Here is a 26,810-nt window from a genome sequence, read left to right as displayed (position 1 = left end):
CAGACAGAGACAAAGAGAGACAGACAGAGACAAAGAGAGAGACAGACAGAGACAAAGAGACAGACAGACTTAGACAAAGAGAGAGACAGACAGAGACAAAGACAGACAGACTTAGACAGAGAGACAGACAGACTTAGACAGAGAGACAGACAGACTTAGACAGAGAGACAGACAGACTTAGACAGAGAGACAGACAGACTTAGACAGAGAGACAGACAGACTTAGACAAAGAGAGAGACAGACTTAGACAAAGAGAGAGACAGACTTAGACAAAGAGAGAGACAGACTTAGACAAAGAGAGAGACAGACTTAGACAAAGAGAGAGACAGACAGAGACAAAGAGAGAGACAGACTTAGACAAAGAGAGAGACAGACTTAGACAAAGAGAGAGACAGACTTAGACAAAGAGAGAGACAGACTTAGACAAAGAGAGAGACAGACAGAGACAAAGACAGACAGACTTAGACAGAGAGACAGACAGACTTAGACAGAGAGACAGACAGACTTAGACAGAGAGACAGACAGACTTAGACAAAGAGAGAGACAGACTTAGACAAAGAGAGAGACAGACTTAGACAAAGAGAGAGACAGACTTAGACAAAGAGAGAGACAGACTTAGACAAAGAGAGAGACAGACAGAGACAAAGAGAGAGACAGACTTAGACAAAGAGAGAGACAGACTTAGACAAAGAGAGACAGACAGAGACAAAGAGAGAGACAGACTTAGACAAAGAGAGAGACAGACTTAGACAAAGAGAGAGACAGACAGAGACAAAGAGAGAGACAGACTTAGACAAAGAGAGAGACAGACTTAGACAAAGAGAGACAGACTTAGACAAAGAGAGACAGACAGAGACAAAGAGAGAGACAGACTTAGACAAAGAGAGAGACAGACTTAGACAAAGAGAGAGACAGACAGAGACAAAGAGAGAGACAGACAGAGACAAAGAGAGAGACAGACTTAGACAAAGAGAGAGACAGACTTAGACAAAGAGAGACAGACAGAGACAAAGAGAGAGACAGACTTAGACAAAGAGAGAGACAGACTTAGACAAAGAGAGAGACAGACAGAGACAAAGAGAGAGACAGACAGAGACAAAGAGAGAGACAGACAGAGACAAAGAGAGAGACAGACTTAGACAAAGAGAGAGACAGACAGAGACAAAGAGAGAGACAGAAACAGACAGACAGAAAGTGGGATAGGGAGAGTATGGTAGAGAGACAGAAAGGCAGTTACTATCCTGGGCAATGCCGGCTACTACAGCTAGTCCTATTATATATAATCAACGGGGCCTGCAAAGAGCAGACAGCACAGCGCAACGGGGCTCTACTGAGATTCTACAACAGCACGGACATGCCGCAGATTTATGACTATACCCTTATCAACCAATCACAGCACAGCTTTCATTTTCCCAGCGCACTATATAAAATTAAAGTTGCGTTGTCACTGGTTGCTATGGATTTTTTTATGGAAATCATTTTTAATAAATCTGTTCCCCAACCACCCCCCCCATGGATCAGAAAAGAACAGTTCTGATGCAGGTTTATCAAAACTGTGTTAAAGAGAGAGGCTTTGTTGCCCATAGCGACCAATCAAAGTGCAGCTCTCAATTTACCATAGCTGTTTGAAAAAAGAAAGCTGAGTTCTGATTGGTTGCTATGGGTCACAGACTTTTTTTTTTTTCGTTTTCAGCAATTTTTGATAAATGACGCCACTTTGCGTTGTTTTCTTCCCAACTTCCTTTTCTACTTGTAGCCAAAGTTCAAGGAACTCTGTAGTTTGTTTTTTTTTAATGTGTGGATTTGTGATACAGTCACTCAGACTTCATAGACCTAAAGCGCCCCTGCTCTCGTCCCAACACACTATGATGTCCTCTGCTCGATATCCTTATCGTGACCCTGAAGGGAGGCACGGACACTGGGCCGTGTGGGCGCCGCGCTCCTTCGCCAAGGAGACTCTGTGTACGGGTGTGGCTTCAGGTGGGGTGCGCGACACTTACTGGTTTCTTCAGGCTGCTGTCCATCACCCCTCTGCTGGTCCTCCATACACAAAATAGTAAGGCCGCTTTCACACTGTGTCCCTCTTCCAGTTCAGTGGTCCCGTTGGTGTTTACGTCTGAACCCCCTGGAAAATGGGTTTCGGACATATGCGCCGACATGGCCACTGACGATAATGGTGCAGATGAAGTCACCATGTGCTCTATCATGCACCATTTTCGGGTGTATACGCTTTCTGTAGGAGGACACCCAGTGCAGTCTACTATGTCCGGGTGTCCAGCTCCAATAGGCGTATACTCCCGAAAATGGTGCATGACATAGCATACGGTTACTCGGTCTTCACCGTTATAGTCAGTGGCCCCGTTGGCGCATATGGCCGAAACCCGTTTTGCAGGGTGTTCAGACAGAAGCCCAACTGGACCACTGAATGGGGAGAGGAACGCAGTGTGAAAGCGGCCTAAGCCATGCAACAACAGAGTCCACTTGGCAACAAATCTTGTTCAGATTTATTCTTCACACCGTTATCACAGACATGGCCTCACTCCTCACGGTTCTGAGTCTATTGCGTCTGGGATACCCTTTCTCAACCTGTCCCCCGCTATCTTGGAACTCGTCCTCAAGCTCCCGGGTGTGTGTCTCCGTTCCCCCTTTTTCCTTATACCTTCATCTGCTTCTGGGCCTTGATGGCTCTCTAGTTGCATGACTCTCTAAGCCCACTGGGTTGAGCCGTAGGCTCCGGACCTATCAAATTTACCTCAGGGTTCCCGGACACGCCCTGACACCATGGCCACATCTTTTCTTACTCGAAACCTATCGTGAACTGGCAACCTACAAGGCCGGCACTACTAGCCAATCCTCTTGCCATCTCTCACTCCTACTCTACCTTGACTTAACCCTGTCCTATCTGATATTTAATGTACCGCTGCTCTGGCCAGCCAGCTAGGTGGCACCTGATGGTGAACGGCCCTTGCTCTGCTACATTGGCAGCATTTACATGTTAACACAATTATAACAATCAACCTCATATACAATATATTTAGTATAAAACACCTTTCGCAGTACCAGTAAACGACATATAGCAAAAAAACAGTGTAGGGACATGACCACCTCTTACACCCCACCAGTCCTTTCCCACGATAAGCTGCGCTGGTCTGTGCTGTGTGTTCCATCATGGCGCAGTCGCGATCTAGTGGATTCATGGCGCCCACTATGCCCAGATTTATGCACAGGCTGAGGCTTCCTGCTTGACTATTGTATACAACTGTATTTGCGTCCAAGGAATGCAGATAGAGGCAAACTTGGGACATATCCCCTCACCTTCCAGGACAAATTCCTAAATCCAGGCTGTATGCAGAAATCGGTAGATCCCAAAAACGTTTTGAGGCCATTTAGCACTGGGGCCCATAGCCACTGCCTGGTCGTCCTCCATTGGCAAAAAGATTTATTGCAGTGCAGTCCCATTTTATATGGACAGTCCCAGGAAATGTATCACAAATATGTAGGGACTAAGGCAAATTACCAGGAGCACAGCTTAAGTGCCCCAATTTTGGCCAGTAAAATGGGGGATGACCGTCATCTTATTATTCTTGGCCCCCAATGCAAAATATGTATCAGGGCCCCCAATTCTTCTGTGAAACTGCTATTATCTTTTGTCGCAGACTGGCTTTTGGGTCCCCGTGAGCACCAGCGGCCCATATGCATCAGCTTTCTTTGTGCCCTCTATATCTGCCTGAGCATGCTGAGAGTTGTAGTTTTACCAAGACTAAAACTAAAAGCGCCTTCTGTTTTCTGCGCAGAGTGGGCATGGACCGATGCGGTCATACTCCATTGGAATGACTGTAAGCTCTTGGGCTTCTATTGGCGGCACTGCAGCTTATCTCGTCTGCAGACATGGCTGTAAGGCATGCGTCTTTTACACGCTTACAGGAGGACTGCAGTCAGCAAGAGGATTTTGACAACGCAGCTGTCAGGGAGGAGGCGAGGGGAGGCCGCTTAACAAATCTATACAGGGTGATCCCTGAATGAAAAGGTTAATTTATTTTTCGTTTCTGTGCGGTGCAGAAAACTAATATTACGGCGGCGAATACATGAAGCAAAAGATTGGCGGGTTCTGCTGCAATAAGGAACAATACAACTGTGATACCAGTCTATGAAAAACATACTCCAGTGCATATGGGGCTTCCTCCATAGTTTGGGGGGGATGATGGGAGCGGGTACCCCCCTTGATCATGTGTGACAATGAGGCCATAGACGTCGGCACCATGTATGGTCCATGGTGGGCACAGTCAGGGGTCTGCCAGCGATGATGGTTGCTGGTGTAGCTTTCATAGAAGGAATTCGAAGTAATGGCAGCCCTTATTGGATAAATATGCTATAAAAGAGCATTGGAGAAAGAAGTGTTAATAAATATATATATATATATATATATATATATATATGTCTTCTTTCTTTATGGGGTGTCTGCTTTCTTTATGAAGTGTCCTGCAGTATTCTTTCACTTTTTTAGCTGCCTGGACACGTCATTATTGAACCTCAACTAGGGCTTATTTTTGGGGTAGGGATTATATTTTAAGCATACTTCAAAATGGCCGAAAATTCCTGCTAGGGCTTATTTTCAGGGTAATTAAACAGGAACTGGATATGGTTAACCCAGGATATACTAAGCTATCAAATGCCGTGTAAGGAGATATAACCAGTCTATTAACACATACTGTATATGAGGCTGTTGCACTATGCCCAATAGACCTGCAGTGAAACGCATAGAGGACCTGCAGTGGAGCGCATAGAGGACCTGCGGTGGAGCGCATAGAGGACCTGTGGTGGAGTGCATAGAGGACCTGTGGTGGAGCGCATAGAGGACCTGTGGTGGAGCGCATAGAGGACCTGTGGTGGAGCGCATAGAGGACCTGTGGTGGAGCGCATAGAGGACCTGTGGTGGAGCGCATAGAGGACCTGTGGTGGAGCGCATAGAGGACCTGTGGTGGAGCGCATAGAGGACCTGTGGTGGCGCGCTTAGAGGACCTGTGGTGGCGCGCTTAGAGGACCTGTGGTGGAACGCATAGAGGACCTGTGGTGGAACGCATAGAGGACCTGCGGTGGAACGCATAGAGGACCTGCAGTGGAACGCATAGAGGACCTGCGGTGGAACGCATAGAGGACCTGCGGTGGAACGCATAGAGGACCTGCGGTGGAACACATAGAGGACCTGCGGTGGAACGCATAGAGGACCTGCGGTGGAATGCATAGGGGACCTGCGGTGGAGTGCATAGAGGACCTGCGTTAGAATGCATAGGGGACCTGAGGTGGAGTGCATAGAGGACCTGTGGTGGAATGCATAGAGGACCTGTGGTGGAGCGCATAGAGGACCTGTGGTGGAGTGCATAGAGGACCTGCGTTGGAATGCATAGGGGACCTGAGGTGGAGTGCATAGAGGACCTGAGGTGGAATGCATAGGGGACCTGCAGTAGAACGCATAGGGGACCTGCGGTAGAACGCATAGGGGACCTGTAGTGGAACGCATAGAGGACCTGTGGTGGAACGCATCAATGTGTTCCACTGTCGAGACCTCCATGCATTCAACCCCTGATCATTGCGCTACACTGCACTGCATCCCAGGGTCGTCTACCAGACAAAAATGATCAGTATCACCGGATCTTGTGTGTGCAATCTGATGTGTGATTGTGTGTGTGATCTGGTGTGTGATTGTGTGTGTGATTGTGTGTGTGATCTGATGTGTGATCTGATGTGTGGGTGTGCGTTCTACTGCAGGTCCTCCCTTTTGGGGTCTGGTGAGTATGATTGCGGGGTCTTCTGTATTTTTTTCTTCTCTCTTTTGGGGGTATCTGCTTTCTTTAATGAAGTGTCCTGCAGTATGTTATAACTTTTTCAGTTGTATGGACACTTCATTATTCAACCGTGACTAGGGCTTATTTTTGGAGTAGGGCTTATACTTAAGCCTTACACTGAACATGCTGAATTCCTGCTGGGGCTTATTGGGGAAACATTGTAGTCGGCTCTTTAGCTCCTCCTAGTGGTGGCTGCAGGTAGCTACAAACTATAAATAAGTATTCCAAGAATTTCTACTTAAAAATGTATCTTTTTAGATAAAAAAACGAATAATTTTCACTTCTACACTAAGCACTGTGTCACTGCCATCTTCATAGGGCTATAATACAATGGAATCTTATCTTTGTGGGTCAAGTCATATTGCTTCTTAGGTTGCATTGTCAGCTTGATAAGAGTCTACGGATCCCGAGCACATCTGATAGGCGGACTGGCTCACATTATTCATTTCTTGTCCTCCTGTTTAATGGGGTATATTATTGTGGCTTTATATCCTATGCTGGAAAGGCGCGAGGCGTCGGCAGATTACTAATTACTCATTTTAGCTCACATTTCTGTGCACTGGGACAGGTTTATACTGTGCTTTTTTTCCTACAGATAATATAGTGAAGCAAAGTTATTGTTACAATGGGGAGGGGGGTGCTGACACTTTATAGACTCCGAATGGAAGACCCCCATAAAGTGCACCAGAATGGGTCCGGTCACTGAAGGTAGAGAACAAATATAATTACATGATAATTATGCCTGTCAGGCCGCTGACTCCGGAGGCTCCGGTATGAGCTGTAATAAATGCGCTAATTAGTTATAAAAGTCAGGCCGGAGACGGCGGGAGACATCTCATTCTCAGGCCCTGGATGGAAGCGCAAGTGATACATCCATCACGTGTTATGACCACGATCAATGCGGCTTCACTCTGACCTTTCCGCAAACTGACAGCCCCCCCCCCCCGCTTTGCCTGACCACAGTCCGAATTATAGGACTATGTTCTCTGATAATTAGCAGGTAATAATCATCTCTGAATTGAAGCCTGAAATAAAGAGAACAAAGAACTATTAAATTACAAACTGCAGCTGCATCCCCCTCCTCCCTATCTTCTACTCACTATATTACTCCAGAGTGATGTTTTGGTGACCTAGGACATTTTAGGGACATTTACAAAGATCCTTCAAGCACAGAAAGAGAAATATAAGATGCTGGAAGTGGGGAACATTCACATGTATAATGATAGGAGCTGCTTCTTTTCCCCTCTCACAGCATGCAGTTCTACTATCACAAACAAAACTGCAGCTGCATCTCCCTCCTCCCTATCTTCTATTCACTATATTTCTCCAGAGTGATGTTTTGGTGACCTAGGAAGTTTTAGGGGCATTTACAAAGATCCTTCAAGGACAGAAGGATAAATATAAGATGCTGGAAGTAAGATACATTCACATGTATAATGATTGGAGCTGTTCCTTTTCCCCTCTCACAGCATGCAGTTCCACAATCACAGAAAACCAAAGCAGCATCCCCCTCCTCCTTATTTTCTTTTCACTAAATTACTCCATAGTGATGTTTTGGTGACCTAGGACGTTTTAGGGGCATTTATAAAGATCCTTTAAGGACAGAAGGAGAAATATAAGATGCATCCCCCTCCTCCTCATCTCTGAATTTAAGGCTGAAATGAAGATAGCATCCCCCTCCTCCCTTTCTTCTATTCACTGTGTTACTCCATAGTGATGTTTTGGTGATCTAGGACGTTTTAGAGGCATTTACAAAGATCCTGCAAGGACAGAAGGAGAAATATAAGATGCTGGAAGTGTGAAAAGTGCACACGTATAATGATAGGAGCTGCTCCTTTTCCCCTCTCACAACATGCAGTTCTACTACCACAAACAAAACTGCAGCTGCATCTCCCTCCTCCCTATCTTTTTTTCACTATATTACTCCAGAGTGATGTTTTGGTGACCTAGGGCATTTACAAAGATCCTGCAAGGACAGAAGGAGAAATATAAGATGCTGGAAGTAAGGAACTTTCACATGTATAATGATATGAGCTGCTCATTTTCCCCTCTCACAGCATGCAGTTCTACAATCACAGGGGAAACTGCAGCTGCATCCCCCTCCTCCCTTTCTTCTGTTCACTGTATTAATCCAGAATGATGTTTTGGTGACCTAGGAAGTTTCAGAGGCATTTATAGAGATCCTGCAAGGACAGGAAAAATATAAGATGCTGGAAGTGAGGAACATTCACATATATGATAGGAGCTGCTCCTTTTCCCCTCTCACATCATGCAGTTCTGCAATCACAGAGAAAACTGCAGCTGCATCCCCCTCCTCCCTATCTTCTATTCACTATATTAATCCAGGGTGATGTTTGGATGACCTAAGAAGTTTTAGGTGTATTTACCAAGATGCTGCAAGGACAGAAGGAGAAATATAAGATGCTGGAAGTAAGGAACATTCACATGTATAATGATAGGAGCTGCTCCTTTTCCCCTCTCACAGCATACAGTTCTACAATCACATATTAATATATTAGTATAATTAATATATTAATATAAAATGTGCATATTATTATTAATATGCATGTTTTACCCACCTGTAATTGGGCTGCATAAAACTGATCCTTATTTGCAACTTTCCATCATTTGACTGAACATTACCTTTGAACACTACTGTGTTCTTTTAATTAAAATGGGATAAAAATTCTGTAGTGATTAATTTCTTAATATATTTTAATAACCATTGAAGATCCATTTTCCGGATAGCGAGATGCATAGACAAAGAATTCAGAATTGTAGACTGTGAGCCCTCGCGGGCAGGGTCCTCTTTCCTCCTGTATCAGTCTGGGACTTGTATTGTTCATGATTATTATATTTGTTTTTATTATTTATACTCCTTTTCACATGTAAAGTGAAATGGAATAAATGGTGCTATAATAATAATAATAATAATAATAATTATTCACATTGTAGATACCAGCAGCCACCACTAGAGGGAGCTCCACTCATACAGGTTTATTATTGAGTTGAATGTGTAAACTGTATGCAGCGAGCTTCCTCTATAGTTTAGTTGCACTCATTGTCTCTATAGTAAATCCATCCCTCTCGCTAATGGCATGTTCTGTATGGTTAGCAATCAAATGTCTCGTCTCGCAGAGTAATGGATGGACGGAGCCGCCGCTCGCTCCATCTGCATTAAACTTCTGCCAATACAGTTACTTTAAGGAATAGTGGAGTTAATGGCCTTCTCCTCTGATGTATGTTCTGCTTCGTCCTCTTCCAGCCAAAGTTATATCTGCTGCGTTACAATAAATGACCGCAGGACCTCTGTGTACAGCGGAAAAACCACTGCAGATCATCAGAGTAAATGAGCTGGATAGAGCGCGTATCCCAGAGCAGAGGACGACGGCTACAAAACTCCAGCTTATCCATAGAGTCTATCTATTTGCTACTGTGAGATTTACTGGTTAATCCGCCCGGGACCCTGGGCTGCGCGTGAACAGCTCTGATCTTACCAATTGTACAATGCTAAGGATGAAAGACGACCGTGATCCTACAGCAGTGGTGGCGGTGCTGGCTTTAAAGGTGTACTCCAGTCTCAACGCATGCATTTTTGTAATATGCTTTTCAGTCGCCATTTCTTGCTTGCTTTATAGTTTTCATCCTGAGGATTACAAAATCTCAATGTAATACGCAGAGAACTGCAAAACACATACAGCTGCACTCTAGAATGCCAACAATGAATAAGGGAACTCTGGTGTTGCATTGCTGCTATAGGAATATATGAAAAAAGAGATATTTAACTTATGTACTGGCCAATGTATGTGAGCCCAGTAACCAGCGACAAGGTGATCTCAATATACCGGGACCATAACTTACATGCCGCTATCTGATCGCTTTGCCCTAAAACCAGGCTGTGCCCATCCACCTTTATTTCTGGATCTTTCCTGCCCAGACATCTAGGTTTTTAACCCAGAAAGAGGCATTTTAGTTAGGGTCCCAGTATATTAGAGATCACCTTGTCGTGGTGACTGAGCTCACATGCATTGGCCAATACATAAGCTAAGTATCTCTTTTTTAAATATTCCTATAGCAGTAATGCAATACCAGAGTTCCCTTATTCATTTTTGGCATTCTAGAGTGCAGCTGTATGTGTTTTGCAGTTCTCTGTGTAGGACATTGAGAGATTGTAATCCTCAGGATGGAAACTATAAAGGTTCCTATTCACTGACAGCAAGCAAAGAAATGGTGACTTAAGCATATTACAAAGATGCATGCTTGGAGACTGGAGTGCTGCAGTAATGCAACACCAGAGTTCCCTTATTCATTGTTAGCATTCTAGAGTGCAGCTCTATGTATTTTGTAGTTATATTGTGTTTTCACCTGTTGGATGTGCGGGTCGGTCTTTTTGATATACACAGAGAGCTGATCATGCACTGGATCACAGCTAGTTAAAATTGTACGGAATATTTTCACTGCAAATCTGCAGAGACGGATTTGCAGCAATGTTTATAGATCTTGGTGTGCATTTGATGCTGTGGATTATGTAAAAAGGCTAAAAAAATATATGCCTTTTGAAATCTACAGCTGTGGATTTCGCTGCAGATTTTCTTTCAGAATTTGACTTCCCCATTGAAGTTAATGGGGAAATATCAGCAACAAACCCATAAACCTGAATATTGTAGCATCAAACTAGAATTTGTATGGATCACCAGACTTTTTTTTGCATAGCATATTAACCATGACATTTTGCATTTTTGCCCTATCTATTGTCCCCAAATTGGACTTAGAGTTTCATCAAATTACCTGTAAAATACAGCTCTGCTAATGGTTGCCACTAGGTGGAGCTAGCTGCATATTCACTCATTGACTTCAATAGGAACTCTATGTATGTAATGAGCTCCCCTTAGTGGTTGAATTGTATTAATTTTATGGCTGTGTGTAGAATGCTTTCTGTCAGCAGTCTTGTTTATAGGGGACACTTTGGGGTTAGTTTTGTTTATTAGGGGCACTCTGCACTCATTGACTTCAATAGGAACTCTATGTATATAATGAGCTCCCCCTAGTGGTAGAATTTGATTAATACTATGGTTGTATGTAGAATGCCTTCCGCCAGTAGTATTGTTTATAGGGGACACTTTGGGGTCGTTTTGTTTATTGGGGGCACTCTGCACTCATTGACTTCAATAGGAACTCTGTGTATGTAATGAGCTCCCCCTAGTGGTCGAATTGTATTAATTCTATGGCTGTATGTAGAATGCTTTCTGCCAGTAGTATTGTTTATAGGGGACACTTTGGGGTCGTTTTGTTTATTGGGGGCACTCTGCACTCATTGACTTCAATAGGAACTCTATATGTATATATATATATATATATATATATATATATATATGATATATATATAATGAGCTCCCTCTAGTGGTCAAATTGTATTAATTATATGGCTGTATGTAGAATGCTTTCTGCCAGTAGTATTGTTTATAGGGGACATTTTGGGGGTAGTTTAGTTATTGGGGGCACTCTGCACTCATTGACTTCTATGTATGTAATGAGCTCCCCTAGTGGTCGAATTTGATTAATTCTTTGGCTGCATGAAGAATGATTTCTGCTAGTAGTATTGTTTACAGTGGACACTTTGGGGGTAGTTTTGTTATTGGAGCATTCAGCACTCATTGACTTCAATAGGAACTCTATGTATGTAATGAGCTCCCCCTAGTGGTCGAATTTGATTAATTATTTGGCTATATGTAGAATGCTTTCAGCCAGTAGTATTGTTTAGAGGGGACACTTTGGGGGTAGTTTAGTTATTGGGGGCACTCTGAACTCATTGACTTCAATAGGAACTCTGTGTATGTAATGAGCTCCCCCTAGTGGTGGAATTGTATTAATTCTATGGTTTCTGAAGAATGCTTTCTGCCAGTAGTATTGTTTATAGGGGACACTGTGGGGATAGTTTTGTTTATTGGGGACATTCCATTTTTTTGTCACTTTTTTTAATTTTTAGGATTTTTTTTTTATAGATTTTTCGTGCAGGTTTGATCACTTTGCAGAAATATTATAGAAATATTCCCCATGAAGATCCTTCAGCGCCCAGTAGGGGGCGATGGCTTTTTCTTTGGACTCAATCGGTGGCTACTTAGTTAGTTATTGATTTTTGAAAAGGAAACTCAACGAATCTGACCACAAATAATTGCAAAAAAAAAAAAATCTGTAGAGAATTGGAGAAAGGGTCGTGGGGGAAATGGAATTACCAAGTCCAAAATGAAGAAGACAAATTTGTTCCAGCGTCTGCGGATGTTACAAGCGAGACGTTTACAGGAATCATTAATCAGGCAGCGGTGGAGATGTGCGGCCCTTTAAAAGAGCATCACTTTATAGGCCGTGATAAATGACGCCAGGGTTTTTAGACGACATTGCAAATCTAAAACTAAAGCTCAGATAAAAAAAAAAAAGAGCACAAAAGCAGAAAGTACAGAACGAGGATGACCTTGGTAGTCACAGCTAGACCAAAATATACAAAAAAGTGATAAAGGTGGAAATGTAGATTCAATACAAGACAGAAAAATATATTGAGCGATGGAAATGAGACCGGATATATGCACTGCTGCTATCATTGGCACCCATTCATTTTTTTATAGATTGTACAATATCTTCAGAAATAAATGGAAATGTTCCAAAGTTCTATCCTCAGGATTTTTAAGTTAGTGCTCCAAAGTAATACAACAATAACACATTGTTTGTCAACTCACATGTTGCAATTTCAAAGAAGAAACAGAATAAACAACATGTGCAGCAATTAAGGCCCCTAATCAGGACCGGCTGCAGGTTTTCGTGGGCCGTGTCCCAGTGAGCCCCTTTAACACATACCACAATTTATGATTATAATATATAGAGGTTGAGGGCTGTGTATATGCATCTTATGCTCTCTCTTTCCTGTGTGGTCTCTCCCCTATACTCTCCCCCCTGTGCTCCCTCTTCTTCCAATTTGCAATCTCTATTCTGTGCTCTCTATCTTCTGTGCTCTCTCCCCTGTGCAGTCTCTCCCCCTGTGCTTTCTCTTCTTCCACTTTGCAGTCTCTATGCTATGTTCTCTCTCGCCCCTGTGCTCTCTCTTCTCCCACTTTGCGGTCTCTATTCTGTGTTCTCTCTCTCCCCTGTGCTCTCTCTTCTCCCACTTTGCGGTCTCTCCCCTGTTCTCTCTCTTTTCCCCTTTGCGGTCTCTCCCTTGTGCTCTCTTTCTCTTCCCCTCTGCAGTCTCGCCCCTGTGCTTTCTCTTCTTCCACTTTGCAGTCTCCATTCTTTGCTCTATCTCTCTCCCCTGTGCGCTCTTTTCTCCTACTTTGCGGTCTCTCCCTTGTGCTCGCTCTCTCTTTCTTCCCCCCTGTGTTGTTTCTCCCCTGTGCGCGCTCTCTCCCCTGTGAGGTCTCTCCACTGTACTCTCTCTTCTTTCCCTGTGCAGTCTTTCCCCTGTGCTGTCTCCTCCTGTGCGGTCTCTTCTCCCCCTGTGCAGTCTCCTCTCCCCCTGTGCAGTCTCCTCTCCCCCTGTGCTCTCTCTTCTCCCCCTGTGCGGTGTGTTCTCCCCACTGTGCGGTCTCTTCTCCCCCTGTGAGGTTTCTTCTTCCATTCTGCGGTCTCTTTTCCCCTGTGCTCTCTCTTATTCCACTTTACGGTATCTTCTCCCCCTGTGCTCTCTTTTTCTCTTGTTCTCTTTTTCCTCCCTTGTGGTCTCTCCCCCATGCTCTCTCTAATCCCCCTTGCATTGTGATGAGCGCAGCGTCCATACTGCTAAGCGGTGTCCCAGTGATGCAGGAGATCAGTGCTGACCGCAGGTGTCAGGTGACGTCACTGGTCTCTGCTCCCGGCTTATTACTATTCATACGCCGCGCTCATCACATAGTGCAGAGAGAGAGCGCATGGGGTAAAGGGGGAGACAATTACCCTGGCCTCCTACATCATCAAGAGCTGGGGACTCCATCGGGCAAGCAGCACTGATGGTGTACACGACAGCTTTTTGTCCAGTGTCCGGCAATTCCCCGGATGCACCGGGTGGTTATACCGGCCCTGCCCCTAATTAATACTTGGTTGCACACCCTTTGGCATTGATGACAGCCCCACACATTTCTTGTAGCCATCTTTAAACGTCTTTCTCTTCTCAGCTGGTATTTTCTACCACTCTTCCTTTGCAGTTTGTTCAAACTCTTGGGTTCCTTTTCCCAATGGCAGATTTCTGCTCACCCCAAAGATTTTCAATGGGATTGAAGTCAGGACTCATTGCTGGCCATTTAAAAACAGTCCATTTTTTTCTTTTTCACCCATTTTTGTGTCATTGTGGATGTGTTGGGGGTCATTGTTTTGCTGGATGAACCATTATCTTCGACTCAAACAAAGTTTTCTAACACTGGGTAGGACATTTCACTCTAAAATTTCTTGATAATTCTCTGATTTCATGATTCCTGTGATACAGGCAAGTACTCCGGTACCACATGCAGCAAAACAACCCCACAGCATTATGGATCCTCCACCATGCTTAACTGTAGGTATGGTGTTCTTTTCCTTGTAAGCTTCATTGTGCCGACAGTAAAACTATTGCTTTGCATTGCCAAAAAGGTCTATTTTTGTTTCATCTGTCCACAGAACATTTCTCAGAAGGATGGTGGTTTGTCAAGGTACTCTTTGCCAAACATCAGTTGTTCCTTTTTATGTCTGTTCTTCAGCAATGGTTTCTTCTTTGGCCTTCACCCATAAAGCTCTGCTTGGTTTAGATTGCAGTGTATGGTACTTGGTGGAACCATGATCTCAGACTGTTCCAGGTTGGCCTTCAGGTCTTTGGATGTTTGACGTGGTGTTTTTTCCACCATTCACACCAACCTCCGAAAAACATCTCTTCTCAATTTTCCTCTTTCCCCCATATCCAGGGAGACTATTGACAGATCTTAACAACATTGCACACTGTTGAAGCTGGGATACGAAGGTCTTTGGAGATGGCCTTATGCCCTTTGGAAGTCTTGTGTTTGCTAATAATAGCAGTTCTGATGTCTTCAGACACCTCCTTTGTCTTCACCAGTGTGACAAAGGAACGGGGTCTACCATGTGGCTTTTTAAAACGCTGAAGTCATCACTCATTGGCTAATTCATGTCCCATGGGCACCGACAATTTATCAGAAGTGATTCTCATTTGTGATTAATCACAGGTGAGTCACTATGTGTTTCAATACTAATGTAATGTAAAGGGGCCAATACCAGCCTCACAGCAGCTTTAGTTTTTTTTTTTGTTTTTTCCTCCCATTGTTTTTTGTTCTAATTGTTGTTTATCATTTTCTCTTTTGTATTTAACACGAGTGCTTGATACAAAATAAGCCGTTTCACTTTATTCATTTTTTTTCAGCAGATATTCCACCGCTTATACTCGAGTATAAGTTGCGTTTTTCAGCCCATTTATTTATGCTGAAAATGCCCCCCCCCCCTCAGATTTTACTCAATTGAGGGTCCCACAAAAAATTCTCACCTGACCTCCATTCCCACAGTGCCCTCTTACCTGCTTCTTGCGGAGCGCAGGCACATTGTCCCATCGGTGATCGCGGCTGGTGCAGGGGCCACCGCTGTTGTCGTCAGCGCTTTACTTCACTTGAATGATTTGCAGTGTCGCAAAGCATTCAACTGCTGTAAAGCGCCTACGGCAGCGGCAGCCCCTGCATCGGCCACGATCACCGAGGAATCTATGTGCCTGCGTTCCACAAGAAGCAGGTTAATGGGCACTGTGGGAACAGAGGGCAGGTGAGCATAATTTTGTGTATGTGAACAACAGCATAATAGGGGACAAGAAGGGGACCGGAATGAGGATATTATTAAAGGATACAATTAGGGCACATTGCTACAAGGGACAATATGGGCACATTACTACAGGAGACAATATGGGCAAATTGCTACAGGGGACAATATGGGCACATTACTACAATTATACAATATGGGCACATTACTGCAGGAGAGAATATGGGAACATTACTACAAGAGACAATATGGGCACATTACTACAATTGTAAAATATGGGCACATTGCTACAGTTTTACAATATGGGCACATTACTACAGGGGACAATATGGGCACATTACTACAGGGGACAATATGGGACATTACTACAGGAGACAATATGGGCACATTGCTACTGGGGACAATATGAGCACATTACTACAAGGAACAATATGGGCACATTACTACAAGGAAAAACATGGGCACATTACTACAGGGAAAAATATGGGCACATTACTACAGGAGGCAATATGGGCACATTGCTACAGGAGACAATATGGGCACATTGCTACAGGAGACAATATGGGCACATTACTACAGGAGACAATATGGGCACATTATTACAGGAGTCAATATGGACACATTACTACAGGAGGCAATATGGGCACATTACTACAGGAGGCAAAATGGGCACATTGCTACAGTAGACAAAATGGGCACATTGCTACAGGGGACAATATGGGCACATTACTACAAGGGGACAATATGGTCACATTGCTACAGGGGACAATATGGGCACATTGCTACAGGGGACAATATGGGCACATTACTACCAGTAGCTGCTGCATTTCCGACCCTAGGCTTATACTCTAGTCAATAAGTCTTCCCAGTTTTTTGTGGTAAAATTAGGTGCCTTGGCTTATACTCGGGTCAGTGTATACTCAAGTATATACAGTACTTAAACTGTGTGTGCCAATGATGAGCAGGACTGTAAATATTTACCTAATGTAAACATAATAAATATGCCACAATCTTAAATAGATAGGTCAGTATAGCAATGGGAGAGGTAGTACTAGAATGAAGTTCCTCCAGAAAGGGTAACTGCCATTTTACCCCCCCAATAAATTAATAGTACACATGAAAACAATACATTTTTTAATATATCTTATTAGAGAAATCTGTTGGACTCCTTTTTAATTCTCATTTCACTGGTAAAATCTGTCTTCAGACTTTCCTATTATTGAGACAGGTGACGGTTTGTCCTCATAAGGTTCTATGGCACTTGCAATATAATGTCTGTCGTCTTCTTTTTGTTCCTCCTTTCTCCATAGAATTTCAAAAGCACAAATTGTCATCTCTTGTCTCAATAATGGGACGAGATGTTTTCACTGAATACAGATTTTACCAATGACTTGAGAATAAATGATCAGTCCAAGAAGAGTTTACAAAGAGTTACAAAGTTTCATATAAACTATTGATTTATTAAATGCAAATTTAAATGATGTAACAAGTATTCTGAGAGGAGGGCTGTAAAACTTTCTGTATATTAGAAAATTCTGCATTTATAGAAATAAAACTTGTGATTTTACAACGAACAAGCGCTTAATTCTGCGGTTGGTTCTGGCAGCCGGGTCCCGACGGAGCCTGATGTTAAAAGAGATATATTAAAGGTAAATAGATTCTGTCTAGGAGGCAGCGAGTCCTAAAATTGAAAGTGTTTGCAGGTCCTTGCGAGCGGCTGGGGACTGCGCTTTTCATTAAGTCTAATGTTGGCCGTATCTGCTAATTTGCAGCAGAGGATCAGAGCTTTAACTAAACCTGCAGTAATATTCAGCTTGATGTGTTTCTTTAGGTAGAGTTCGATATCTCGGAGGTTTCTTTATCCGTATATATGGAGATTGGGGCATAATAAGATCCATGGGCAGGAAGGTTTAAAAAAATAAAAAGGGCAATTGCAGAACTACTTAGTATTAGAATAAAATGAAAATCATTGGGGCTTTATCTAGAAATAGTGCCACCCTTGCGTACAGGCTGTGTCTGGTATTGCAAGTCATAGAAGTTAATGGGGACAAGCTGTAATAATGCACACAACCTCCATGTCTTATTTGCAGACCAAATGACAGAGGAATAGCCCTGGTGGTGCGGAGGTACCTTAGTGACTAAAGGCTACTTTACACACTGCGATATCGGTCCCGATATCGCTAGTGTGCGTACCCGCCCCCATCTGTTGCGCGACACGGGCATATCGCTGCCCGTGGCGCACAACATCACCCAGAGCAGTCACACATACTTACCTGTCCGGCGACGTCGCTGTGACCGGAGAACCGCCTCCTTTCTAAGGGGGCGGTCCGTGCGGCGTCACAGCGACGTCACTGAACCGCCGCCAATCGCAGCGGAGGGGCGGAGATGAGCGGGACGTAACATCCCGCCCACCTCCTTCCTTCCGCATAGCGGCCGGGAGGCAGGTAGGGAGACGTTCCTCGCTCCTGCGGCGTCACACGCAGCGATGTGTGACGCCGCAGGAACGAGGAACAACCTCGTTACTGCTGAAGTAACGATAATTGGGAATGGACCCCCGTGTCGCCGATTAGCGATTTTTCACTGTTTTGCAACGATGCAAAATCGCTAATCGATGTCACACGCAACGGCATCGCTAATGCGGCCGGATGTGCGTCACGAATTCCGTGACCCCAACGACTCCGCATTAGCGATGTCGTAGCGTGTAAAGCCCGCTTAAAGGTCCAAATAATCCCCTGCCAGTGTTATCAATGGCACAAAGTGATTGGGGGCTGTTATAGATTTTGCACTGGAGTCCAGGCGGACATACCATTGATGCAATCTGTCAAGAGATAAGGGGGGGGGGGCCATAACCACCTCCAAAACAGGTGGAATTGTGTATATTGGTAACTTACTATACTGAAAAGGGGCCATATATTGTTCTTGCACAGGGGCCCTTTTCTGTCTATGTCCACCAGTGACTCCACAATAGCACCACTTCTGGCTACTTTCCGCTTTAAACGATGCCACTCTTGCCCTAGCCCTATTAAAATGAATGGATCTGAGCTGCAATACCAGTCACAGCCACTGGTTCAAGTGGGGCGCCGTTTTTGGAAGACAGCATTTGCGTTTTCCTATTTTTACGCAGCCCCTTTAACCTGGATTTTACCCTTTCCCAATGTATGTGTCTCGCCTTCCCTTTGTTATGAGGATTCCCCATTGATGTGTTTTCCATCTAGCGAGTCGCTTGCACTCAGTAGAATGGACAGAAAACACGTAATTCCAATTAAGAACCAAGGAAAACACAGAAATATACAATATGACCAACGATCTCCGGGGACTCCTCCACCGCTGAGGATTTCTGGACAACGCGATTTTTACACTAAATTCTGCCTTATTTATAGGAACAGGCTCTCTATAGATTTTAATGAAGGTGTATCAGGGGTAAGACAGGTGGCAGATTTGTTCCCCCCATTTGACTCCTTAAAACTTCCTTTTTCTTTAGAGACAAACCTGCGAAGAAATGCACTAGAGCCTTTTGTCCTTAAGATCTTAACACATGCAGAAAAATGTCTGTGCAAAAACGAGACTGACGTAGATAACAGGAAAGTAAAGGGTGACTGGTATTACACTTCAGAGCTAAATTCATAATTCTGCTGTTTATTGTCACAGCAAATAGCTAAACTGAGTTGATATAATGCAGAGGGGGGCAGTTCCTGTTTCCAATACTATATGACTGTATAGTGCCTGGTGTAAAGGAAATGTTTTGCAGAATGAAAAAGATCAGAGCAAACTCTGAAAAGTCAGCAAGGAATGATGTGTGATTTCATATCACTAGTGTGAATGCAGCTCAGGATAACATATATATATAATACAGGATGCAGCTCAGGATCAGTAATGTAATGTATGTACACAGTGACTGCACCAGCAGAATAGTGAGTGCAGCTCTGGAGTATAATGGATGTAACTCAGAATCAGTACAGGATAAGTAATGTAATAATTTATGTACACAGTGACTACAACAGCAGAAAAGTGAGTGCAGCTCTGGTGTATAACATAGAATAGATGTATCTCAGGATCAGTAATGTAATATATGTACTCAGTGACTGCACCAGCAGAATAGTGAGTGAAGCTCTGGAGTATAATACACGATGTTACTCAGGATCAATACAGGATAAGTAATGTAATGTTTTATACACAGTGACTGCACCAGCAGAATAGTGAGTGCAGCTCTGGAGTATAATACAGGAGGTAACTCAGGATCGGTACAGGATCAGTAATGTAATGCATGTACACAGTGACTGCACCTGCAGAATATTGAGTGCAGCTCTGGAGTATAATACAGGATGTAACTCAAGATCAGTGCAGGATAAGTAGTGTAATGTATGTACACAGTGACTGCACCAGCAGAATAGTGAGTGCAGCTCTGGAGTTAATACAGGATGTAACTCAGGATAGGTAATGTAATGTATGTACACAGTGACTGCACCAGCAGAATAGTGAGTGCAGCTCTGGAGTATAATACAGGATGTGACTCAGGATCAGTACAGGATGTGTTGTGGTTACTTTATGGTAAGTTCCCTTCTTCCTAACACTTTCCTTCGGTTACTTTTCCTCAGCTGTTTGCCTGGTGCTCGCCTGCATGATATTCCCAGATGGATGGGACGCAGAGACGATCAGGGACATGTGCGGGGACAAGACTGGAAAATATTCCCTTGGAGACTGCTCCGTGCGCTGGGCCTACATATTGGCCATTATTGGGATCCTGAACGCCCTCATTCTCTCCTTCCTGGCCTTCGTATTGGGTAACAGACAGAATGATTTGCTTCTTGAAGATCTTAAGGCAGACAACAAAGGTAAGAAGCTGAAGGTTTGCCTTATACAATAGTGTATACACCACCGAGCCGGCTGGATTCTATGTGGAAGCCAGTTATAAAAAAAAACAAAAAAAAACACTTGACTTCCACCCTTCCCAAGAGGACAAGTGACTGATTGGGGTCCTATTTTCATTTTTTAAGCGCTGCGGAATATGTTGGCGCTATAGAAGTAAAACTTTATTATTATTATTATTATTATTATTATTATTATTATTATTATTATTTTTCGGCCTCTGCTGCTTTGGTTTATTTCTTATAGGATTTTTTTTTTTAAATAATATTTTAGATGATATCTCCTTTTTGTGTAAGGAGAACAGCAAAGATTGCAATGCAACTGAAATCGGAAGTTCATGTGTAAATATGGACCAGCGAAGAAAGTTCAGAATTGTAGAAACAAGTCCTTACACTTAAAGTAACAGCGCCTCACAGTGGCCAGACGTGGGCATAGCACCCTGCAGATGGTTACTATTCTGGAGCAATGGAGTTTGTCCTGGAGTCACCCCTGTGGGCATGTTTTCCTGCCTCTTATGCTGCGATCTTCATTAATTTTACATCTTAAGATTTTGTTATGTTTGTGTCGCATGGATTCGAGGTTTTGCTACATTTTCTGCAATTTCCTGGTATAGCGTTGCAGTGCTTAAGTGTTGAGCTCTGCTATATCTGTCCGGATTGTAATAGACCGCTCCCTACTGGTGCAAATACCGTGACCAAAGAGTCAGCCGCAGAGTACGAGAGGTCCGTGGTTATTCTGTAAACGCTATTTTGTGGTTTATACTTTTTATTCTGTATATTTCAAAATATTTGCCTGCATTCACCCATCCATGCCTTTACCACAATGTCAGGTCCAACTTCATGCACCTTGATCCAAATTAAGTCCCACAGGAATATACAAAACAAATGAACTTAAAAATAAAAATATGCAAAGATACAAAGATTTTAAAGATCTGCCGCGTGCAATAAATGTCATTTTTTCTAATTTGATGTAAATGCCGCTGTTCTCCTGAATCCGGCGATGTTTTTCTTTTGTTCCTGCGCCTCTCCGTTCCTGAGATATGGACTCTTCTTCCCTGCATATGGATTTGGTCTTGTTAGTTGAGTGGGCGTGGCCACATAATAGTTGATGACCACGCCCACTTAGCTTACGAGACTAGATTTATATACAGAAAAGAAAGGGCCATATCTCAGGAACTGAGGGGAGCAGGAACAAAAGAAAAACATCCCCGGATTCAGGAGAACAGTGACTTTTACACAAGGTAAAATAATTCAGATGTTTACAGCAAGTGACTGATCCCCTTTAAGGTAATTTTCCGTTTGTGCAAGTATACCAATATACTAAAATCAATACTAATGCTCTTTTATTTTTTTTTAACAGATGACATAAAGTAAGTGAACCCTAAGGGGACCCATGCTAGCCTCACCAACGCAGGAATGTCTCCAGGCTGCCCACCATCCTACCCTATTGGTATCGTTAACCCTTTTCTTGTATTGCCATCCTCCGCCACACTGCCTTGAATTACCCATCCAGTGAAATCTTCATCTTAGCCTTGAAGAAAATTCTTCCTCCACCAAGACGGTGCCTGCACTGCCGCAACTACGAGCCCCTTTCCCTCAAACCCCTCTTTGCTATGTGATAACCAGCGATGGCATTAACATCCGCTCCTTTTTTTCTCCTCATTTGCAACCGTGGATGGACAAAGTTCACAGGAAACCAGGACGTTTGCTCCAATCCTGTTGGTTTTTTTCCTTGTTTATACCCGCAAGAGGCTGCTGCAAGGACCAGTCACAAAATGTGTCACAATTTTGTATAGACAAAATAAAAATAAAAAAGATTGAAGCATTTATACCTCTACGAATCGCCGCCGTCCCCCAATCCATGGGGAACTTAACCCCTTCCCTGCCCTCCTCCGAAAAAATGAGGATTTTTCATGACTATGGAAATAGAAACTTTGTACATATCTTTCAGACTGCCTATCGGGCTAATGTTTGGCTACACCGTGCTTGGGCCTGATGATCTTAGCAAATGCCTTTTGTACAGCCGGGCCACGAAAACTATTTATTGGTTATTTTTACATGTACATTGATCACTAAGAACTTCTCGCAACAGGGTAACTTTAAAACAAAAACAAAAAAAACAAAACAATTTTTGACTTGTTATATAATGGCATAGTCAGAAGTGCTGAATGCTGTGTCTTTATATCTGTGGGGAAGAGAGATGAGCGAGGGGTCGAGGGAGGGACGTCGTAAAGGTTAACTGCGGCAGGAGGTTTAGTGACGTTCATGAAGCCTTCTCATCATCATCATCATCGTCATTTAATCATATGTCCTGTAGATTGGTACATCAAAATTTATATACAAGAGATTATCTATGTAAATAGAAGAAGAGAGGGGAATGAGGGTAAAATTCCTTTACACCGGCATTTGATAATCCATCAGTCAGAGTTTAGCCCTACACCTAAATACCCAAGGTCAGAGTATAGCCCACAACATATTTTGGTCCAAAGGCCACATTGCCATAATGAACCAATCCCAAGGGCCACAAACATTTTAAAGGCTACTCACATGAATACATCACCAGAACCATAAACAGTACATGAATACATCACCAGAACCATCATCAGTACATGAATACATCACCAGAACCATCAACAGTACATGAATACATCACCAGAACCATCAACAGTACATGAATACATCACCAGAACCATCAACAGTACATGAATACATCACCAGAACAATAATCAGTACATTAATACATCACCCGTAGCGAGTTTTGAGTATTTGAGGAGGTTTTGGAGAATTTATGCTCCATAAGAAATCAGTGTAACCACACTTTATCTTGAACTGAGGTTTTGGAGCAGAAACTGATCGAATCCTCCTCATTATCCCAAATCTCTAAATTTTGAGGATTTTAAGATTTAACACAGCTATGAAGCACATTATGGATTTTTACATGTGCACAAGATCAGAACCACCGTCAGCACATGTATGCGGTGCCAGAACCATCGTCAGTACATAAAAATATCCTATGCTGCACCTCATTGTGCGTCCTGCAGAAAATATCCCCCAACACTGCCCCTCTCTGTAATGTCCCACACACAATGCCCTTTCTGTAATATCCCCCATGTCCATCTCCACATTGCCCCTCCATAATATTCATCCACAGTACCCCTCTCCATAACATCCCCCCACACTGCCTCTCTCAATAATGTTCCCTACACATTGTTCTTCTCCAAAATGCCCCGCTCACACTGCCATTCCACAAAGTATCTTCCCATATTGCTCCTTTCCATAATATCCCTCCATACTACCCCTCGTCATAATATCCCAACACATTGCCGCTCTGCATAATATCCCCCCACACATTGCCCCTCTCCATATTATCCCCCCAAACAGCCTCCACTATGTTGCCTAATACTGCCTCTCTAAATAATGTCCTCCCCACAAAGTATCCCCCCATACTGCCCCTTTACATAATATTTCCCCACACTGCCTCTCTGCTTAAAGTTCCCCCCTGCTATATTGTGCCCTTTTCACAATCCCCCCAATTGCATTATAATATCCCCATACCTCCATAATATTTCCCATACCTCCATAATATATCCCCCATTGCTTCATTATGTCCCCTGGAAATTAACAACAACCCTGAAACATTTAATCTTCAGCTCCTCTTGAAGAGCTTACTAGTACCAGCCACGTCCTCTGTGGCCCGGCACCAGCAGCAATGTGATGAGGCTAATAGTGGGCTGACCTCACATCGGGGCGGGGTACGACAAGCACTCCTGTGTTCTACATTCCTCTGCCCTGCGCGCCTCTGTTCTGCATTCCTCTGTTCTGCACTCCTCTGGCATGTGCTCCTCTGTCCTGCGCTCCCCTGCCCTGAGCTACTCTGACCTGAGCTCATCTGCCCTGTGCTTCTATGCCCTGCACTTTTCTACCCTGCACTTTTCTGCCCTCCGCTACGCTGTCCTTTTCTGCCCTGAGGTCCCCTGCCCTTCTCTGCCCTGAGCTCCTCTGTCCTGCACTCTCCTGCCCTGAGCTACTCTGCCCTGAGCTCATCTGCCCTGCCCTTCTCTGCCCTGCGCTCTTCTGCCCTGCACTTCACTGGCCTTAGCTCCTCTGCCCTGCACTTTTCTACCCTGAGCTCCTCTGCCCTGCACTTTTCTACCCTGAGCTCCTCTGCCCTGCACTTTTCTACCCTGAGCTCCTCTGCCCTGCACTTTTCTACCCTGAGCTCCTCTGCCCTGCACTTTTCTACCCTGAGCTCCTCTGCCTTGAGCTCCTCTGCCCTGCACTTTTCTACCCTGAGCTCCTCTGCCCTGCACTTTTCTACCCTGAGCTCCTCTGCCCTGCACTTTTCTACCCTGAGCTCCTCTGCCCTGAGCTCCATTGCCGCAGTCCTGGTGCCAAAGTGTTCAAATGTATTCACATCTGAAAGACATGAATACTTTTGAATATAGGAGGAAGGGAGTGGGCGTCACTGGGTCTCGCAGACCATACGCTGTGCAGACCTGCTATAGTGTATGACTGTCACTTTGCAGGACGCAGACCATAGTCTCCATACATTTCCGCTCGAATTTTTACATTACATTAACATTATAGCAAACCTGTCATGTTTCCCCCTCCAGGGCAGTCCTACCAATTTTTTAAAAAATTGTTGTGAGCAGCCAAAAATCAGGAAAAAAAGTGTCACCATAAATTGGTGCAAGTAGAATAAATTAGACCTCCCCCTATGATATTTAGAAAATATTGCAGAGTTTACTAGCAAATTTGATTGTCCAATAATCCAGAATATCCACTATACTGGGGTCTCTATTAATTCCCCTTCACGCCAGATTAAAGGAATTTTATTCTAAATCTATAAATGTATCTCAGACGTGCATATAATGATACATTTCTATTTTCTGTTGTCCCACAATCCAAAAATTGTACCAGATTATCAGGAAATTATCCATCTGGCACTGAGGAATAGATATTAGCTCTGCCTCTGGGTATTAACTTTTTAAATGCCCTGCGATAATCTGGCACCTTGTCAGCCTTGAGCATCCTGGATTATAGGAATTCTACTGATTTAACTCCGCATTAAGAGGAATTAACTGAGATTATCAGATACTGTATATTGGAGTGGTAAAATGTGTACAATGTATCTGTCAGGGTTTGGAACCAAAATGCTACAATGTTGCTATAAAATCTGCTATTAGTAAAGAGGGGTTAGTTATCTTCTGGTATGAAGGTCAACGTCATTCTTTTGTTTAATGGCAGCTTTCTGGATTATCAGATGCCGGATTAAAGGACATTTGCATTTTATTTAACTATAAAAAGTATAAATATGGCGCTATCGAAATATAATTGTGCCTGTAGGAGACTGGAACCGAGCGTTTAATGCAAAGCCGACAACCCAAAATGACCACTAATGGTGATCAATCGTATGAAATACACGGGGCCTCATGTTTATAAACAAGTGCAGGTGGGAAGTAAACAAACCTCTTATATCAACCAATCAGATCACTGCATAATCTAACACGGACGAGGGTTCCAAAGACCCCGCCCAATGGCGTCCGTCTTAACAGAGGGATCCATCGCATGTCTGTAGCTTCACTTATCACCACCAATAGGGCCGCGCTGCGCACTCCCTTTTACTATAGTAATACATTTGGGGGGGGCCCAGGTCATTGCACTGTATATAAAATAAAACAAAGGGGCAACTTCTTGTTGTTGCTGACGCCACAACTCACAGACATTCTCTTCGAGGGCACAGGATGGACCCTTTTATGAGTTTAACCCTTAAATCCTAGCCATCACTCATTCTTTTTTTAATTGAAGGAGACCCCACTTCTGGATCTTCATACATTAACCAAAGAGGGAATATATATATATATATATATATATATATATATATATATATATATATTAATATATATATAAATATATATATATATTAATATATATATAAATATATATTAATATATATATAAATATATATTAATATATATATAAATATATATAATTTATATATATATTATATATATTATATATATTTATATATATATTTATATATATATTATATATATTTATATATATATATTATATATATTATATATATTTATATATATATTAATATATATATATATATAAATATAATATAATAAATAAATATATATATATATATATATATATATATATATATATATATATAATGAGCATATCTCACTTTGGAGGAGATGATATGTCCACGCATTACACGATGAGAACTGTGTAATACTTCTTTTCTCCTGTGGTGGCGCTGCAGGGAGAATCAATATTTGTTGCACAGTTTTGCAGCGGATTCCTGGAGTTTCCAAAAATGGTATTCTGGAAAATCAGCTTA

At 43.1% G+C, this 26,810-nt stretch overlaps 1 protein-coding gene across 1 annotated transcript in view; it reads left to right on the top strand.

The window, feature by feature from the left end:
- The window catches only part of LHFPL4 (LHFPL tetraspan subfamily member 4), a 128,909-nt gene extending 102,604 nt beyond the window's left edge, over positions 1-26,305 (top strand). The window contains exons 2-3 of the mRNA XM_075321432.1: positions 20,189-20,425; positions 21,819-26,305. Coding sequence (XP_075177547.1) covers positions 20,189-20,425; positions 21,819-21,832 — 251 coding nt within the window. The 3' untranslated portion in view covers positions 21,833-26,305. The remainder of the gene's footprint in view (positions 1-20,188; positions 20,426-21,818) is intronic.
- The last annotated feature ends 505 nt before the right edge of the window (positions 26,306-26,810 follow it).

Source organism: Anomaloglossus baeobatrachus, chromosome 8 (assembly GCF_048569485.1).
Source record: "Anomaloglossus baeobatrachus isolate aAnoBae1 chromosome 8, aAnoBae1.hap1, whole genome shotgun sequence".
NCBI classification, from domain to species: domain Eukaryota; kingdom Metazoa; phylum Chordata; class Amphibia; order Anura; family Aromobatidae; genus Anomaloglossus; species Anomaloglossus baeobatrachus.
The sequence above is the reverse complement of the archived record's forward strand: the minus strand, read 5'-3'. Positions and strand labels throughout refer to the sequence as shown.